This window comes from Ptychodera flava, chromosome 12 (genome assembly GCF_041260155.1).
Source record: "Ptychodera flava strain L36383 chromosome 12, AS_Pfla_20210202, whole genome shotgun sequence".
In the NCBI taxonomy this organism is placed as follows: domain Eukaryota; kingdom Metazoa; phylum Hemichordata; class Enteropneusta; family Ptychoderidae; genus Ptychodera; species Ptychodera flava.
The window spans coordinates 10,146,709-10,166,771 of NC_091939.1; the positions used below are offsets into that span (position 1 = coordinate 10,146,709).

At 38.4% G+C, this 20,063-nt stretch overlaps 2 protein-coding genes across 2 annotated transcripts in view; both read right to left on the bottom strand.

The window, feature by feature from the left end:
* Positions 1 to 293, bottom strand: part of LOC139144936 (carbonic anhydrase 2-like) — a 13,309-nt gene extending 13,016 nt beyond the window's left edge. The window contains exon 1 of the mRNA XM_070715770.1: positions 1 to 293. This exon is cut by the window's left edge and continues 376 nt beyond it. The gene's annotated coding sequence lies outside the window, so the exon portion shown is untranslated.
* Positions 294 to 1,432: 1,139 nt separating this feature from the next.
* Positions 1,433 to 18,341, bottom strand: LOC139144937 (uncharacterized). The gene is made up of 5 exons (XM_070715771.1): positions 18,177 to 18,341; positions 17,144 to 17,263; positions 5,821 to 5,976; positions 4,925 to 4,999; positions 1,433 to 4,288 (listed from the first exon to the last, which is right to left on the bottom strand). The coding sequence occupies exons 1-5, from the start codon at positions 18,189 to 18,191 to the stop codon at positions 4,256 to 4,258; spliced, it is 399 nt and encodes a 132-aa protein (XP_070571872.1). The 5' UTR covers positions 18,192 to 18,341; the 3' UTR covers positions 1,433 to 4,255.
* Between the last annotated feature and the right edge of the window lie 1,722 nt (positions 18,342 to 20,063).

The window sequence follows — 20,063 nt, forward strand, 5'->3', positions numbered from 1 at the left end:
ACGAAATAAGGATTCGTATCCGTGGACGCAGGCGCAATATTAGATTACACAGCATCATACTGAAATAGCATATCTTCTCTAGAAGTGTTTCGGAACACGTTATAAGAGACGTTTCAAGTTCGTGGTTGTCTTAGCTTTGATCTTGGTCTTGATCAAATCGTGATCGTACCCTTGCTATACAAATGATATAGTATATAATTGTGATTTCAATGGCAATGGGAATTCAGACCAGAACAATTCAAGTTATCAAAACATGGACATTATGTTGAATATAACGTAATTCTTGATATTATGTTTCTGTAACAGCCCGATTAGAAATTTTGTATGCGTTTATGCCTAACAAAACACGGTATTCCTTACAATACACGGTCCCGGGCCTTGAATTTTCGTTCAATTTTATTAACTCACACTCGCTCAATGTCGAAATCTGCCCTCTCCTTTCCGGTTTCTAAACATATGGAGGTAACTACCTGAAAAAGCCAGAACACGGATATTAATATCATATGATATAGTACCCACCTGGCGGCTTCTGCTATATTTCGACTAAATATATACCCCCAAATGCCGTGCACACCTGGCTTCTACGGGGTTCAGATTTGTACGCACATCGCATCTGAAAGTTTTAAGCTACTGCTAAAACTAGTCTATAGGGACTTTCAACCATTCGTTTTCACACCCAACACAGATAAAGGGACAACGTCCCAATTTTGGTATGAGACAAACAATTGCATCAAATTTATCTAGATTTGAAATTCGATGGCTGCCATTTCCTATTTGTTGACTCTGGGAATAACAAAATAGGGCGACGAAAACTTCATATGCTCCAAATAATTAGCCAGTATGGTAAAAGTTTGAGGGTCCGAAAATATGTTGCGCGGTCGCATTCTACCTCAATTCCAAATCGTCGTTTATAGATGTCATGCCCTATAAAAGTATATGCACCCCTATTTTAATCGAATCGGGGGAACAGCTTTCTCTATATTGAAACTACTACGGTGCACGCGTTGCGTGTAAAGTATCATTCAGACGAATGGTTCTTTAAACCTTGGCTTTGGAAGGAAGAGTCAAAATATTTTTCATGTTCCAAGATATAACATAGTTATTTAAAGAATGCATACTTTTCCGCAGAAATGATCTTTACCAGTGTTTTCTACATGAGAATATTTGTGGTGAAAACCAGAAAGCTATTTTTGGTACCAAAATACTCTAAATAATATTGCTTATTTGACAATCCCTACACTGAAAGGAGTGCCCGCTTTATTGTAAACATAACATATGGAGTCATTGCTATGACGCATTTCGGGGACCACACACGGTGTACAGTATTCGGATTTCGCGCATTTGCATGTACAGCCAGCAAGTTAAAATTGATGCATCGGATAAATGCCATACCACTGTTTAACTTTACAACATAGCATATCATACCATGTCGCATGGTGTATAATGAATCATGTTTATTGTATACCAAGAAAAGGAGTTACAAATCACGTGATGTTATGACACTGAAATGTGGCGCATGCTGAAACATATTGCTCGACGCCCTTCAACATGTTATTTTAAGTCTGACGCCTGTATACATATGAACGGGTATCGATCTGCAAACATATGTTGGAAGAATATCGCATGATTTAAAGTTTATTTTTACGGGTATTTTCCTTTGTTTGGTGCTTTATTTTTATTCGTTTTCCGGTAATTACATGAACGCATGTGCTACGTGGCTTTTTTGTTTGTGTACATCTGCTTGAGAGCATGAAATACGTCAGGCCAACCCAGGCGAGAAATTGCAAACACCAATGTCAAACTCTCATTGAACGCTGGCAGTCATGGCAAGGCATAGGCATCTTTTTTTGGTCGATGGTCAAAATGAACAAAAACAAGGAAGAAATTAAAGCTGCAAGCAGCGTTACTGAGGCCCAAGCGGTTAAGTAGCGATTGAGGTACATTAAAGTACACAGATAAATGGTGATATGAGTAAAATATCAGTTCAAATGGTGCATTGGTTATGGATAAGAAGACTTCAAAACATTCCCTGATTATCACAGGTTTTTGGCAAAATGCAATATGGCCGCCAAACCACATGACTGATCCTAACACCTTACGAAAACACGAACGTACACACGCTAATGATGATATTAGTAAAATGCAGGTCAAATAGTGGAATGGTTTTGATGAAGAACATTTTTGAATATTATTTACCAGTAATTATAGGTTTTTCGCAAAAACCAATATGGCCACCAAACCACCTGACCAATCGATATCCGTTTTGCAAACTTTATAGTACTCACGCTAGTGATAACATCAGTAAAATTTCAATTCAAATGATGTGTTGGTTGTGGAGTTTAAGATTTTTATAGATTAAATTGGATTTTACAAAAAAATCCAATATGGCTGCCAAACCACGTTACTAAAATTTCAATTCAAATGGTCTGTTGGTTCTGAAGTTCAAGATTGTTATAGATTAAGTTTGATTTTTTTTAAGAAAATCCAATATGAGAGGCCAAATTCACGTGACTGCTAACGATTTTATTGGCAAATTTTAAAGAACAGAGAACATACTTGTTACACACCAAATTTCAAGTTGACCAGACCACTTGATCACCAGGCGAAGCCAATTTTATGTTTTCATAAAATCCAACATTGCCACCAGGTCACGTGACTAATTAAAAATTCGAGGGTTAGGTGCACCAACTCTAGTGATTAGCCCTGATCACTATGCCAAGTTTGGGAAGTGTACATGCAGCGGTTTTCTAGATCTAGGCTGGCAAAGAATTGACAGAAGAAGAAGAAAGAAGAAAGAAAACCCCTAGTGAAAGAAAGAGAAAGAAACCCCTATTGAAACTAATAGGGGCCAAGCCAATAGGCTTGGGCCCATTTTAAAGAAAATACAGCATTTTATAATGACAACAATTTAGAAGACAGAAACAAGCCATAAATCAAAACTAATGTCTTGGCAACCCATGTGATTACAGTGCTTAATATGCACCTCGAAAGTGAAAGACTTAAACTTTTGCTCTAACTTTCCTCAAGGAATCTTTCAATCATTCTCTTTCAAAATCAAGAATAAAAATAGGGGGTCACCGTGCAAATTTTGGTACTAGAGAAACAAATAACCCAAGATTTACCGATATTAGAAATTCAAAATGGCCGCCATCCCTGTGTTAACTCTATGGCGAAAAATAAAAATTTTCTAATTTCAAAAAACTAAGCCGGTGAAAAGTTTTCTTTCACCAAGAGCTTTAAAATGAACCCCCACATGCGGTATATCAGAAGAGAATTGTAAAAGTTTGAGAGTCCGAATGTCTGTCCCCGAGGTGCGTTCTACCTTAAGGGCAAGAAGCAGTCATTTGATGACTTTTTTCGCTATTTTTGTTTTTAATGTCAACTGCAGTTTCTTGCACTGCCTCATCCAAAGTACGTTGAGCTACAGAGCATTCAGTTGTTAACCCAGCTTTTAACTGTGTAAAACTGTTTTGTAGTATTGTGGACATGTCAAGGGAATTATTGCCCCCTGCTCTAATTCAAATGCGAACAATAATGGCGCATTCTACGCTGTGTTAGGAAGCTGAATAGTGGGTGTTAAAATGCTCTGGGGAGTAGCACAAAACTTGCGATTGAAATACAAACAAATATAGCTGAAAAATCATCCAAAGTTACGGTTATTGGCCTTCTACAGTTTGCTAGATATTGCTGCAACCCGCACACGCATCACCGAGTTTTCATGAAAGGAGTGGTAAGCAATTAGCACTGCCCGCAACATTCACTTCGACAAGATGTGTTTGCCGTTATTGGCCAATCGCCCTGGTTTTGGCTTGTGTCGGTATTTCACCGCTACCAAATGCGGCAGAAAATCCGTAGATTTAGTCTAGCGTGGCAGAGTCAATATTCTCCTATAAAGGGAATGGCATTGAAGAGAAATATCGTGATATGCTCCAGAAAGGACGAAGGGATGTCAAAATCAGCACAAAATCACAATTTGATATGGAATTGGTAATAAGAGAAGAATAAGTAACGTGAAATTCATTAAAATGTAGAAAGATTGTTCTTCCCTATGTATACATCGCTGCGTTTCCACTGATATATTTGTCAGGTATAGAACGACCTTGCGGCCAACTTTGGACGGAAATGTTTATATACAGGCACAGGAGAGGAAACGTCCGACAGGACAGTATACACATATACTGGCGATGTCCACAGTAAAGCGATCTCAATCTTTCCCCGTTAACTTGGCATGTCGCGGTAAGCTAGCTTCTGCAGGTCATGACTTCAGAGTGCAAACACAAACACCGCACTGTGAACAACAAAAAATGAAATGAAATTTTAATAGAGGGGTCACTTACACACTGAGACTGCTGTTGTGTTCAGGCCGAGGTGGTCAAGCGACACACAGACATATGGCGGTGCATCGTTTACAGAGTTGGGGATTTCATAAGACACCGATTCACGTTATCAGAGTACCCAGATTTCATACGAAACAAAGAGTTTTTTTCTAGCATTACCGTTCAATTCATGCCAAAGATGTGATCGTCATTTTTCGGGTTCGCTTTTGATTCATTCAACAAGACACAAAAAGTTTTTCCATTCAATAAAATGTTACGAAAATTCTGTAGATAAGGCACACCTTTTGATTTAAGCAGGACTTGCAATTAAATGAAGATGAAATTACTTCTCAGATACTAAGAATGATAACCAACATCGAAGAAATGAGAATGTCGATGAGCACCGGATCCAAAATGCTATGACAGGTTTACAGCAGTTAGTAGAACAAACAAGTCATATAAACATAGGTAAATAATGTCAAACAAGATTGCGACTTATTCTTTCGAAAGGATGTTATTCGAGGATGAATTTTGAGTTCCTGAGGCAACAAATATTATTACTAGAACGATTTTCGTTGATGCAAAGACAAATAAAGAATGCCACCTACATCACAATCCGCGAAGTCGTCTCGGCATCGATTCTCGCACGTATCGCAGTTCAAACAATTTCTGCAGCTACACCTCTGTGGGGAGAATGATATCAAAGTTATTTACTGCATGATATTAACGCGTGAAATATAGAAAGGAAAAGAAATTGAACTTGTGCAGCGGCAAAGCGGAAATTGATAATATCGAGTCCGCCATTATAGGTCAAATGAAACTTATGATTACTAAGTATTCGTAGTTCACCTGATTTAATAGTGTTTCCTAAACATGGAGGTATAAAATGAGCAGAAGTGTTTTTTTTCTACGATATGTTCTCGTTTAACACAGCAAGATGTGTTAAATAGCACACGGCAAAACTGTTTTAGATCAATAAAATTATAAATTGTTAACGCCAAGTTCACATACAGCATCTGAAACCGTGTATAGATCTAAACAACTAACTTCAAGCTCACACGGAATTCTGTTGCATGACGGATGTTAAAATTCAAGCCTTATAAGGCACTCTGACCGCAAATTGATACATTCTTGGTCAATTTAAAATAAATGTGATGGTAAAGATGGTCCATGCTGCACATTTTCATCAATATCAGCAATCTGTGACCTCGGAGGGTGAGGCAGATTAGACTCATCTCCGGATAAATGGATTATTTGCTCAGATTAGTATATGAGGATAGGTCGAGAAGGAGTCTTGTGTGCAAAATAATTTGGAGAGTTTGGACACAATGGTAAACTGTGATGAAAAAAATCGAACAAAATCAGGAATAGTTTTGTTTAACACGGAGGAAAGGGACGATTTAACAAGTTTTTAACCTTCAAATGAAATGAAGTAGTTTTATGAGGATATGTCAGGGTCAATAGTGGTAGGGACCCACGGGGGTTGCACGAATTGTCTGCTTACGTCTTGACGTGGTCCACAGAGAGAATCCATGCAAGAAGAGAGATTCGGATAACCGCAACAGTTACAAGCGGCTGCCATGGAAATCCAACATGCGCAACATTGGAGGTTGCCATCTTCTTTCCCGCACGGTGTACATTCCCGACAACAACTGTTTTCCTACAAATACATAGAGGTGTAGAGGAAATATTGTGAACAGCTGAATAGTGTTGCATCCTGTAAACATGTTAAAGAGGAGCTGGGAGGGGAACGCTGGGGGATGTGATCGCCTGGTTTGAACAGATCACTGTGATGTTGCCTTTGCCTGCATTACTCAGATTCTATTTTCCAGTTTGAACGAATCTTTCTGCTTCAAAATTTGATTTGAAAGTTTGACACAGTCAAAGTCACTGCTACGGAGCATGTGGTATGAACGTCTATAGATAAAAGTGTGACGATGTTTTACACTATCTTTGCGTTGATATTAGACTACATTCACAAATACTAGGGAGAAAGAGGGCTGGAGAATTCAGGGGGATGAAATGTCTTATGGTAGCAGAGAGGTTATTTGAAGGGGTTTGCACTGGGTATAGGCGTGGAGTCTGAAAATATTTTCGTTCCCTATTTTTCTACATTTTCAGATTCGACAGTTCGGTAGATAATTTAATATATAAAATGAATTAAACTGCTATTGTTGCAACTGTCTCCACCTTCCTTCTAGATTTTACTGGGAAATTGCTTCAACTTGTCTGTATTCGTATATTGTCCAGTCCTTACCAGATATCGGAGGTACCACGGGACAATATACGTGTTATACTTGTGTAATTGAAGACAAGCACGGCGGTAGAATTGAGATTGATGGCTTTATTTACAGCACGGGAACTCAGACCGAGTTACAACTTAAACTCTCTCATCATCGTCTCTCCTCTGAATGAATTTCATTTCTCATTTATTAAAAGTCGAGTTTACCTTCTTAAGAAATATACTTTAACTCTAAACGCAATACTCATTGTATTCTATTATATTACCATGTCCTGTCCATTGCGTTTTAATTGGTCGAGCTGAACCACGTGACTGCCCACAAATACAAAGTAATGGTTTGTTTTCATGCCCGTGAATATGAAAATATCGTAAACGTGGTAACTTTACGGCTAAAACGTAAATTGTGATTTGTACAAAGATCATAATTAACCACAAAATAAAATGGAGCATTATTGTGGGCCAAGTTTAGACGCTTTCTTACAAAAAAATCTCCGGATTTGCAAAATTTTCGCAGCGCGCACTACTCACTGACAGAATCTGGGGTCCCGTTGTCGTTCGCAGGGGAAATTTTCGTAAATTTTGACGGTTTTTCGGGGTTCGTTGATAATATAATTGAAATAACAGACTCCGCGTCAGCGCGTCGTCCGTTATTTCTATAATAAATATCACATCATCCCATGATACAAAGAATTGTTGTCTCTCCATGCTGTGTTGATTCTGCAAAACTTTATATTCAGTGTCGGTGCTTTTATATCACGCGGCATCACCTGAGAATTACGTATCGTACCAGGCCGCGCCTGACTTTCAAATGCAGCAACCTGGGCAATTAATGTACCATCAACAAACAAACAAAAATATCTGACGTAAACCTGACGTATTCTTATGTCGAAATATATTTACATTAACTATTTACATTAGCTACCTGAATATAATCATTATTTATCTTGACATCACACATTTGACTAATCTGGCATTTGCAACATTTATTATACCATACTGGCCTTTCTTTCTTCTGTGCATTTCCATTATTTCTTTGTTTACACACATCACCACATCTGGCAATATGGTCAGGCTTACCACAATATAATATAACATATTCTCGAATTAGAATTTACAGGTCGATTTTCAGTATTTCGTCCGAAATCACCAAATTTAGAATGAAAATGGTCTCTATGAATAATCCTCGCCGATTAATCATCGACATGTTCATTTTTATAACATACTGATGCAACGTCCTGACTCGTTGTCGTATCCTTCATTCTCGAACATTCTTTATCTTGTCCGTGTATTATCTCTCTACATTGCTTCAAGAGTTCCTTGACTTCAGTTTTTCTTGATATTGGACAATTTTCAGGAAGGTCAAAAATGTTTCTTAAGTCTTGGCAAATGCGTACGCTGACTTAAAATCCTCAGGATCTCGCCCTGCGACGAACTTCATTAGCTTCGGCCGTAATCCCTGTGTAAAAAGACACGCCAATTCTGCGTCACTCCGGCCATATAGTAAACATTTGTCTCAAAGTCACTTGGCATAACTTTCCACTGACTCGTTTTACCGTTGCCGAATGTCCAGTAGCTCTTACGTTCGCCATCTCGGGCCTTTATCAGTAAACCGTTTAAGAAAACTGTGTGATACAGTTTGAGGTTGAGTTACAAACATCGCTCGGCATCGTTAGTCATCAACAGGCAGAACAGTTCAAGGTTATCATCACTGCAAACTTTTTTAAGTTTCAAATATGCTTCGAATTTTCTCATACGTTTTCTAGGGCAGTCATTCTCACATTCTGCGTATATAGAGGCCGCCGACGTCATTATTTACGGTCTGGGGAAGGTCGAAGAATGTTATCGGAAACTCTGAAATTTCGAGTAACCCCCTGCCAATCATGATGAATTTGAGTAACCCCAATTCTAACACAGAAATTTTGACTGACCTCACTTAGAAAAGTTAAATATTAATATATGTATTGGTAAAATTTACAGAAATACAGCAATAGTAAAGATCTTTCAAATCCTGATGTACCCTGCTAGATTATCATCAGTTATATCATGACGGTTGGAAAAGGTGAAACCAACAAAATGAAATTGAAAGTCACAACAAAATATAGATAAAAGCTAACGCTATAATCAGTATCGAACCATATAGATTTTGTTTAATTTGAATGGGTATCATGACAGGGTCTTCACTAGGATATCTGACTGGGCAGAATTTGAAGTACAGGGGTAGAACACGCGAGAGGTTGAGGGGAAGTGAAAGAGGGGGTGTCTCCTTTCTTGAGTGGAAACTTTTGAGAAAGTAACGTGTGCAATGGTGCAGTCTGGTGGAATCTGAAAGGCGTTTCCAATTTTTACTTAATTAGTAAGACAGTCCACTGTTGGAACACCCCAAGGGGGAGAGCAAGAGAGAGGGTGCCCCCCTCTCGCATAGAAAAGTTTGAGAAATTGATGGGTGCAATCTGAGAAGTTTTTCAATTTATTTTGTTCCAAAAATTAAGTAACTCCGCTTTCATCTCTCCACATTTTGAGCAACCCCCTTGTAGCTTTCAAGTTTTTGAGTGATCCCCCTCAGAGTCCTCCGACCCCCAGGCCGTAAATAATGACGGCTCCCTTAGGTAGCATGGTATTTTCACTGACATCTACCTAGAGTGTCCATTGCTGCAGATTGTTCTCTTCTATCTTGGTCTTGCATTGCCTCAATGCGACGAAATGTGCGTCGGAGATCTATTCCTCAATGCCGACCGCAAACGGTTCTTCTAGTCTACTCGGAGGTCTTTCAGTCAATAGTACCGTTTCTTCTCGATGTTAAATTCTGGTGAATCTTTAAAGATCATTCAGTTGTGTCGCTTCATTTACCCTGCGATTCGCCATCAGTGTCGCCCCTGTCTCCACCTTCATTGTGGGTTATACTAGAAGACAGCTTCAAACTGTCTGTTGCGAACAGTACTCATACGTTATCCAGTACTTAGTCGATAAAATTGAGATTGATGGCTTTATTTGAAGTAATGCTGATATGGCTTACCGCAATATAATATATTCTCAAATTAGATTTAACAGGTCGGTTTTCATCGTTTCGTCTGAAATCACCAAATTTCGAATGAAAATGGTCTCTATGGATAATCCTTGCCGATTGATCATTGACATGTTCGTTTTTATAACATACTGACGCATCGTCCTGACTCGTTGTCGTTTCCTTCATTCTGGAACATTCTAAATCTTGTCAATGTACTATCTGTCTACATTGCTTCAAGAGTTCGTTGAGTTCAGTTTCTATTGACGCTGGCCAATTGTCGTCATTTTCAGGAAGGTCGACCACTATTTCTACCATCCTGGCAAATGCGTACGCTGACTTAAATCCTCAGAATTCTTCTCGATGTTGAATTCTACCAAATCTTTAAAGATCATTCAGTCGTGTCGCTTCATTTACCTAGAGATTCGCCACCAGCGTCGCAATTCTGTCCAGCTTCATGGGTTTTACTGGGGAATTGCTCCAAACTGTCTGTTGCGAACAGTAGTCGTACGTTGTCCTGTCCTCACTAGATATACCACGGGACCGTAATATTTGTGTAATTGAAGACGAGCACGGCGGTAGAATTGAGATTGATGGTTTTAATTAAACTCAGCCCGAGTTAGATGTACTTGATTCAATAGGGTGTTTGAAAGTTCAGATGTAGACAATAAATATGATATTGGAATTCTCCTAAAAGTATTATTTCACTTCTCATGGTAGTCTACAGGTACACTACCAAATATTCTCCCTGACAAAACTTGTTATATCTGTAATATGTAAGTATATGTATAAGTGTTGTTAAATATTTTAAAGGCTGTAATATGTTGCTTGATAAACAGTTAAAAGCCGAACCATAGAGGAAGGTAAACATTACAGCTATCGTCCCTCTTGCGATCACATGAGGAAGATTTGAAAACAGGATGACTTCCCTCACCTGTCAGGAAAACTGGACACAATAAACACATTTGTATAAAAGGGACATTAGGTGTACTTTTTACCCAATCATGTATGTTTTGTTCTGTATATCGACTGCAGTTTCTTGTTCTACTCCCTTCAGTATGCTATGTGTAAAGACCGTAATCATTGTTATTGATTACAAATGAATTCTAGTCCGGACTTGGATTCAATGTTGAACAATAACAATGCTGACAGTACACATATGGCTGTGCTGGACTTTTCGTCACGCTTCAGGGAGGAGAACAAGAAACTGCAGTGGATACACAAAACAAAACCACCCAAGTATTAGCCAAACGTTATTATAATAGCTTAAATAGACAACCCAACACATATTTCATGTCAATATCAATCAGAGACAGTTTTGTTTGAAATCACCCCTCTAAGTCTCAGAATTCTTTCAAGTGCCCCCATATAACCTCGATATTTTCAAGCCCACCCCCTCCCCAATCAATTCTCCCGCACTCCCTTCAGAGGTGTTTGTGAATGCAGTCTAAGGGACGATTCAGAATTTACTTCCAGGGGGGGTGGAGGATTTTCAGGGGGGCCACCCATTTTTCCCAAGAAAATTTAGGGGGGGGGCAGACAAAATACCACAATCTTTTAGGGGGGGCCAAGGAAAAAAAACATCAATTCAATATTTGCCCAGAATTTCTGATCTCTACAAAAGAGAACCATAGACGCTACCTGGGTGACAGATAAACTCAACATGTTTAGTTTAACTCCTTTAGCTGCCAAATTCGGTAATATTCACAGTGGTTTGTTTTATGCATCTATAGCAGTATCTTGTTCTCCTCCTGAAGCGTTATGAAATGTCCAGTATTTAGCATGTCAATACAAACCATACAGTGAACAGTCAGGGTTGTTTTGTTGAAAAGAGATCTTAGATCAAGTCCAGACTAGAATTCATTTATCAACAATAACAATGGTCATTTATGTTCACACTGGTATGTTGCTAAATACAGCATTGGGTGTTCTATGTAGTGATAGAATAACAAACAAATGCTGATACACAGAGATGAACATTAAACAAATGCTAAAAATTACAGCAAATGTCTTTTTAAGGTAGGGTTTACCTTGTAGCTTGTAAAGCAGTTGAAAGTTGCATGATAAAGAAGTGTTAATTTATGCAAATGTATGCAAATTACTCGATTTCTTGGCTTCTTTTGCCTCCCAATTTCAAAATTTTCAAAGAATTTAACTCCACTCCGGCTGGGTCAAATTTTCTGAAATTTCACATTATGTTTTTTAAATGCTATAAACACACACAACTATCAATTGGTTTTGTTTGGCAATAAAGCTCTTACATTTTTAATAAGAGGCATTTTGAATAAGAGGCATTTTAATTTTGCTGATCATGATTTTAATCAATTATTAGAGTGTCAGTCTTTAAACTCCTACAATTTTAAAATGAGGATGGATAATGCCAAATAAAATAGTTGTTTTTTCTACATGAATACTCTCCTTCTAAGTGAAATATTACATTTCAGAAAATACTGTCTAGATTTTGACTTAAATAAATTTTTATCATTAATACAAAAATTGAGGTTTTTTACCCCAAATATACACCCACTTCATCCTTTGAGTAAACTACTGCTACTGCTACTCTTCTTTTCTGCTCCTTTTTTCTATGTTTCATTCTCATCAATTTTACCCTTTCTAAATTTTTTAAATGTTCTACATAACTTTTTACAGTGCTACATCTACTATAACTTTTTGAAAATAAATTTATGGCCGTCTCATCTTCAAGGTGCTTTTCAGCGAATAGTTTTTTAATGTTGAAAATAAAAATATTATGTATTGCTGAGAGCTATGGCCAGTAGTTGGTAAAAATGCACGTTTCACATTGTTGAAGCTATCGTGCCATGGGCATTTGTATGCCATTGTACATTATAGAACCCAAACGTGCAGGACAAACGTGCATGACTAAACACTGTAAAAGTCTGCACGTTAGACATTTTAGACACGTTAGGTCCGTACACGTTGCATGATTTGCATGATAGAATTCCAAGTCATGTTGAGAACCTAAAATGACATACACGTTAGACATTTTAGACACGTTAGGTCCGTACACGTTAGGTTTGCACGATACAAGATAGGTTTGCACGATTGGCATGATAGATTTTGACCCATGTTGAGAACCTAAAATGACATGCACGTTAGACATTTTAGACACGTTAGGTCCGTACACGTTAGGTCTGCACGATACAGGATAGGTTTGCACGATTGGCATGATAGATTTTGACCCATGTTGAGAACCTAAAATGACATGCACGTTAGACATTTTAGACACGTTAGGTCCGTACACGTTACTGCACGTTACACGATAGGTTTGCACGATTGGCATGATAGATTTTGACTGTTTTGACCCATGTTGATAAGCTAAAATGACATGCACGTTAGACATTTTAGACACGTTAGGTCCGTACACTTTAGGTCGGCACGTTACACGATAGGTTTGCACGATTGGCATGATAGATTTTGACCCATGTTGAGAACCTAAAATGACATGCACGTTAGACATTTTAGACACGTTAGGTCCGTACACGTTAGGTCTGCACGTTACACGATAGGTTTGCACGATTGGCATGATAGATTTTGACTGTTTTGACCCATGTTGAGAACCTAAAATGACATGCACGTTAGACATTTTAGACACGTTAGGTCCGTACACGTTAGGTCGGCACGTTACAAGATAGGTTTGCACGATTGAGACCTTACTGTGTTTGTAGGCCATCACCTTAATCTTGAGTATCGTATAAGGTGCCGACCTAAGATTTACGGAGCTAACGTGTCTAAAATGTCTAACGTGTATGTCATTTTAGGTTGTCCACGAGTCAAAATCTATCATGCCAATCGTGCAAACTTATCGTGTAACGTGCTGACCATGTTAGGTTAGGTTTGCACGATTGGCATGATAGATTTTGACCCATGTTGAGAACCTAAAATGACATGCACGTTAGACATTTTAGACACGTTAGGTCCGTACACGTTAGGTCTGCACGATACACGATAGGTTTGCACGATTGGCATAATAGATTTTGACCCATGTTGAGAACCTAAAATGACATGCACGTTAGACATTTTAGACACGTTAGGTCCGTACACGTTAGGTCTGCACGATACACGATAGGTTTGCACGATTGGCATAATAGATTTGACTCATGTGGAGAACCAAAAATGATATACACATTAGACATTTTAGACACGTTAGGTCCGTACACGTTAGGTTTCCACGATACAGGATAGGTTTGCACGATTGGCATGATAGATTTTGACCCATGTTGAGAACCTAAAATGACATGCACGTTAGACATTTTAGACACATTAGGTCCGTACACGTTAGGTCGGCACGTTACACGATAGGTTTGCACGATTGGCATGATAGATTTTGACCCATGTTGAGAACCTAAAATGACATGCACGTTAGACATTTTAGACACGTTAGGTCCGTACACGTTAGGTCTGCACGATACAAGATAGGTTTGCACGATTGGCATGATAGAGTTAGACCTTACCGTGTTTGTAGGCCATCACATGAATCTTGAGACATATCGTATAAGGTGCCGACCTAAGATTTACGGAGCTAACGTGTCTAAAATGTCTAACGTGTATGTCATTTTAGGTTGCCCACGAGTCAAAAGCTATCATGCCAATCGTGCAAACTTATCGTGTAACGTGCTGACCACGTTAGGTTAGGTTTGCACGATACACGATAGGTTTGCACGATTGGCATAATAGATTTTGACTCATGTGGAGAAGTTAAAATGACATACACATTAGACATTTTAGACACGTTAGGTTAGTACACGTTAGGTTTCCACGATACATGATAGGTTCGTACGATTGGCATGTTAGATTTTGACTCACACGTTAGACATTGAGTCTAAAATGTCTAACGTGCATGTCATTTTAGGTTCTCAACATGGGTCAAACTCTATCATGCCAATCGTGCAAACCTATCTTGTATTGTGCAGACCTTACGTGTACGGACCTAACGTGTCTAAAATGTCAAACGTGTATGTCCAATGAGGGTCTCAAAATGAGTCAAGAGCTATCATGGCAATCACGCAAACCTATCCTGTATCGTGCATACCTAACGTGTACGGATCTAACGTGTCTAAAATGTCTAACGTGTATGTCATTTTAGGGGCTCCAGATAAGTTGACTGGTACAGTCATGATATACACGTTAGACATTTTAGACACGTTAGGTCCGTAAACGTTAGGTCGGCACGTTACACGATAGGTTTGCACGATTGGCATGATAGATTTTGACCCATGTTGAGAACCGAAAATGACATACACGTTAGACATTTTAGACACGATAGGTTCTTACACGTTAGGTCTGCACAATACACGATAGGTTTGCAAGTTTGGCTTTTTTGGTCACGTTAGTTCCGACCTAACATGTCAAACATGCACTACTAAAATGTAAAAATGTCTAAAATGAAAAACTCCCGACTTCTGGCCATGGATGGTTACTGTCAAAAAAATATGGTGAAAAATTTACAAAAGGGTTGATTTTCCAATAATCCTGTATGCGCATCCAGAAGATCATGTGGCACTGCGCCAATGCTATGGTGTCGGATTGTTGAAATATTGTGTACACAAGAAATTTGCTGTAGTCCAAGAAGTGATCTCAGTGTGTATGAGGCTAGGAGAAATGTGGATAGGCTTACACATTGTGTATTGATGCTAATACTTATGTGTCCCATTCATTCTGATATGTATAATCAAAGATTTCACAGTGGCGGCTGGCAGAAAAGGCAAAAAAACAAATTAACATTATTGTTTCGTGTCATCTGAAAACATGCGCATCATGACTATTTTAAAATTAAAGTTTGTTAAAAAAATTTGAAATATGCATGCTCTGTCAATTTTGAAAAATACTGCTGACAAAATGTGAATTTTGACTTGCACAGGGTTGTCTGCATTTTAATATGAACATTGGATTGTGAATGGAATGAGCAGAATAAAATGTGAATTCATGTTTTGGATAAGGTGTTTTGTCCAAGAAATGTTCTAAAATATTCCTCAGCATTTTTGCTTTCAGTGGCAGCTACTTGGTTTTATAACCAAATTAGAAAAAAAAGAGAAAATTAAAAACAAGTTGGCTTTCACCAATTTTAATTCCTAATGTTTAAAACTTGTACCGTGAGTCTGCAAATATTCAGCATCATCAAATGAAAATGTATGCTGAACGTGTGCATGTACATGTACATCTCACTTTCCAGAAATATCTGGATATCTGCAAATGATGTACCATTAAACTTCAAGATATATATCACTTTGCCAATTATCTGCTCCCTGATTTTCTGTTCACCATTTCTAACTGACATCTTTGCTTGTCTTTGTGTGCATCATATGTATCAGTGAGACATAACGAAGAAAGTATTCATATTTAGTAATTAACTTTTCTTTAGAAATTTACAACCAGATATGTTTATTGCTACCCTTTCCAAAAGTGTGCCACTTGCAGTCCCTGCAAATCATTCTTTTTATAGTCACATAACCCTGAAATGATTTGTTATATCATCGATTAATGTCCACTAGGCCCTACAGTTCCTGCAACTTGTTAGACTAGATATGTCTATAATGTACGTATAAGAATGCATGTATATATTAGGGGGGGCCATGGAAAAAAACCCAGGAAAGATGAGGGGGGGGGGGCATAGATTTTTTCTATTATTTACTAGGGGGGCCATGGAAAAAAATCACCGAGAAAATAGAAAATCCTCCACCCTCCCCCTGGAAGTAATTCTGAATCGTCCCTAATGTCAATAATAACAACACAAATTCTGGCATCCTCAATAGAAGTTAGTGACTCTTCTGTTTTTGTAAAAAAATATAGCATGAATGACATTGAATTTTATAAGAAAAACAAGCGGTACGCCTTATAACAGGGGGCAACAGTTGCAACTGTTGATTCAATATTTCTATTCAATGTATCAAGTTCACTTTCTTGCTGTCTGCCTACAGAATGTTGAAACACACAATATCCACCTTGCCAACAAAGCCTGTACATGTATATGCTATATTCAGTGTATACGTTATTGAACTATAAGATATTTGTCAGCAGTGCATATACGTACAGGTACAGGAAAAAAGGCAAAATTTCCTGACAACTGTCATATATTGAAGTTCCGTGCATGTATAGTGACCTAACTCAGGTACAATAATAATCGAGATCGGTACCATATCAGACCCTGCCACACGACTGTGGTACATCATGAAAATCCTCACAGCAGTGTACAGCATCGGGGACAGCTAAAACAATGTATTGGAGTTGAAACAAAGAGCAAAAGTACTGAAAATAAGGATCTCAAATGGTAGTTTCATATTGTTGGTCATATGATAGTGGAGGGATCTGAAAATATTTAATCATATGTAGGTGGGATTTGAAATGTTTTGAGGGTATTGAGGGAATGTAAAAAGAATTAACATTTCAATCCCCAGCACTTATGAATGCAATTTTTTGACCCACTCCCTAATATCCCGGGAGGTTTTTTTTGTTAAGTTTGAGAAATTGTTTCACTCCCATCTTGCAGCCTTTCCCTCAAACATTTAACCTGTGTAGCTTTACCAGGTCGACCATGGACCTTGGAACATGATTGTCAGTTGGACGTACCTTCAGGCATTCCCTAATTAGAAGCACTATGCAAACCAGGACTAAGTATGCACCAATGCAAATCAGTATGATGGCAGATGTCGGCAAAGTACTTTGACTTGTCTCTGTGATCGATGAACCCTGAAAACATAATAACACATCCATAATAATGTATGTATGTATGTATGTATGTATGTATGTATGTATGTATGTATGTATGTATGTATGTATGTATGTATGTATGTATGTATGCGGGTGGGTGGGTGGATGGGTCGAGGTAGGCAGGCAGGTCGGCAAGCAGGTAGGTAGGTATAGGTAGGTAGGTAGGAAGGTAAAGAGGTAGGTTGGTAGTTAAGTAGGTGGGTAGAAATATGACTATTTAAATGTTCACACCACTTGTATGAGGTGCTCACATACAGAGTAATTCATCTATTAAGCATGGCAGGTTAATGACAATTGCAAAGACGAATTTGTGAATAAGTAACAACAGGCGATGTGTCAACAACCACAATGTTATCAGACGTATTTCAAAGTCCGTGATTACGGTCAGTTTTGGGTAGTAACGACAAACAGCTTGCTTTTAAGATTCGGTGAGTATCTCAGAATTGTTACATCGTTTATTCACGACCTTCGAAGGCGTTTAGTCTTTTGAAACCTTGGGATCAACTTTTGAAGGAAAGATTTAAAGTTTCAACACGAAATATGTGTAGTAACGGTAGTAGCGAGGTATAGTCCCATAGATACCGGTACAACGCTGTGTCCAAGCACAACGAACGAGCCATCCTAATCTCTGAATACTATGAGAGTTGCCGTCATATTGCAATATTTGCTTTGCTGGTACCTTTAAAAATATCGCTACTCATTCCTTATTCATATCTGGTTCTCTCGAATAATATGAATAGATAACAAATGAAAGCGTTTTAGTTTTACTGGCCTTGGGGAAGACAATATGGAATGGAATACGGGGCTGTGCTGTCTATAGCATGACATAGCCCAGCACTATTGACTGCCGAGTCAAAAATGTAAAATGATACGCGCTTTGCGTTCTACTTACTTCTGATTCTTCCATTTTTGTTGTTTCGTCAGAAAGTCCCTCTATTTGACCACGACTGTTAAAACGTTTTGAGGCATTACCCCAAAACGTCTATAATAGTTTCATTCATTTTTGATTTCTGTAAAATCCAGTCTGCTTGGGAGTGAATCGTTGTCAATGGCCTTCGGTCAATTATTGATTTTCCGTAACTAGTGCGAAGAGAGGGCACGTTTTTTAATCATTATCAGGAAGATACTCAGGATTCTACGCCGTTATTAGTTTACTAAGAATCATGTGCTTCGTATATATTATTGTATAACCACCTGTTAGCGATCAGCAGCCCTAGGGGACAAATACCTTAGATATCAGTATGTGGTACTGGAAACTTCGATTACACGTATGTTTCGCCTACTCGTACCAGCAACTAGTCAGTTGAATTTTGTAAAGGTAAATTTAGATGACAGGTTACAGCAAACTGCACGAATTATTTATTCCGACAACATATCAGCATCAGCGGACCATTTGCCTAAAATAGTTTTCCGGCGTGTTATGATTAATATACATCCCAAACTACCCATACTTCAATACATTTGTCAGTTAACGTTTTCGATTGAAAATATTTCACCCTGACTATCTGTTCTTAACGAATAGATTTGTATTGGCTGTCGCCACTAAGTGTTAATTCATTTTTCAATATCAGACTTTGATACGGTGGAATTGTACAGGCTTACTATTTTCATTCGATTACCCGGCTCCTTTTTTGCATGTATGATGTACCCTTTGCGTATTGTAGAGACTGCAGTTGGCCTACACCAAAATAAACGTCACACTTTGACGTAAAGTGTATTAGGAAAAAATAATTTCGATTTTCATAAACAAAAAGTTCTTTTAAACGAATATTTTCTTGACAAGATACAAAAGAATTCAAATTCAGAAGTAGGCAATCAAATTTGTGTACGAGTTTGAGAATAATAGAATCTCACACCCCAAAGGACCTGGGATCAGATTTCTCACACGAGTTGGGGATATTTTGTCTCGCCGAGAGTGAGACAAAATATCCCCAACGAGTGTGAGAAATCTGATCCCAGGTCCTTGGTGTGTGAGATTCTTTTTCTCACATGACCACAAAATGCGTTAAATTCATATTGGACACGTACAATATTATTAAAAATCGTGACAACTCTGTCGTCTGCCACTGTACTTTGACCTGCTTACTTTGTAAATCTGGTCCGTGTGTTACTCGTCGTGTAATTGGATAACATTTTGCGCGAGGAACAAAACAGACTGTTTATCATCCAATCAGAGCTCGTGTAATATTTACTGCAGAGTATGGGACGGTTTCTGAGAGTGTGGGATCGATTTATCCCGTGTTGTAGAAAGAGAATGCGTTCGGACCCTTGCGGCAGCTACACTGCTTTTAGGGGCCCAATCACAAGAATTTCGCCACGGCATCGAAACCATTCAGTCATAATTTGATGTCATAACCTTTTGGGACACACAGCTACTTAAACAAGAGCACAAAACGTGAGAATACAAGACATTGTGGTAGAATGGGCCTTGGGGACAGATATATGGAGTGGACGCTCAAATTTTCACTACACTTTGCTGGTATGCTACCTATACGCACTTATATCGAATCCTAAAGATGATTGAAGTTTTCGCCAGTTTTGTTGAAATCGGACCTCGAAATTTTCTCCATAGAGTTAACACGGAGTATAGCGGACGTTTAGAATGTCCAGTGCAACATGCATGTTTTCGGTAATTAGTTTCTCGAATCTAAAATTTTGCGTAGAGATCCCTGATGTTTATTCTTGGTTTATTCGTTTTGATAACAGTTCAAGCTAAAGTTGAAAACTTTGTTTCAACATCACAGAGTACAATAAATTACCCACAATACTCTTTGATTTG

Excerpts from the sequence above, each read along its gene's own strand:
- LOC139144937 (XM_070715771.1), bottom strand. Across the intron at positions 5,977-17,143 it reads TAATTAGGGAATGCCTGAAG|GAAAACAGTTGTTGTCGGGA; the intron begins GTACGTCCAACT and ends ATGTATTTGTAG. Across the intron at positions 5,000-5,820 it reads TCTGTGGACCACGTCAAGAC|AGGTGTAGCTGCAGAAATTG; the intron begins GTAAGCAGACAA and ends TTCTCCCCACAG.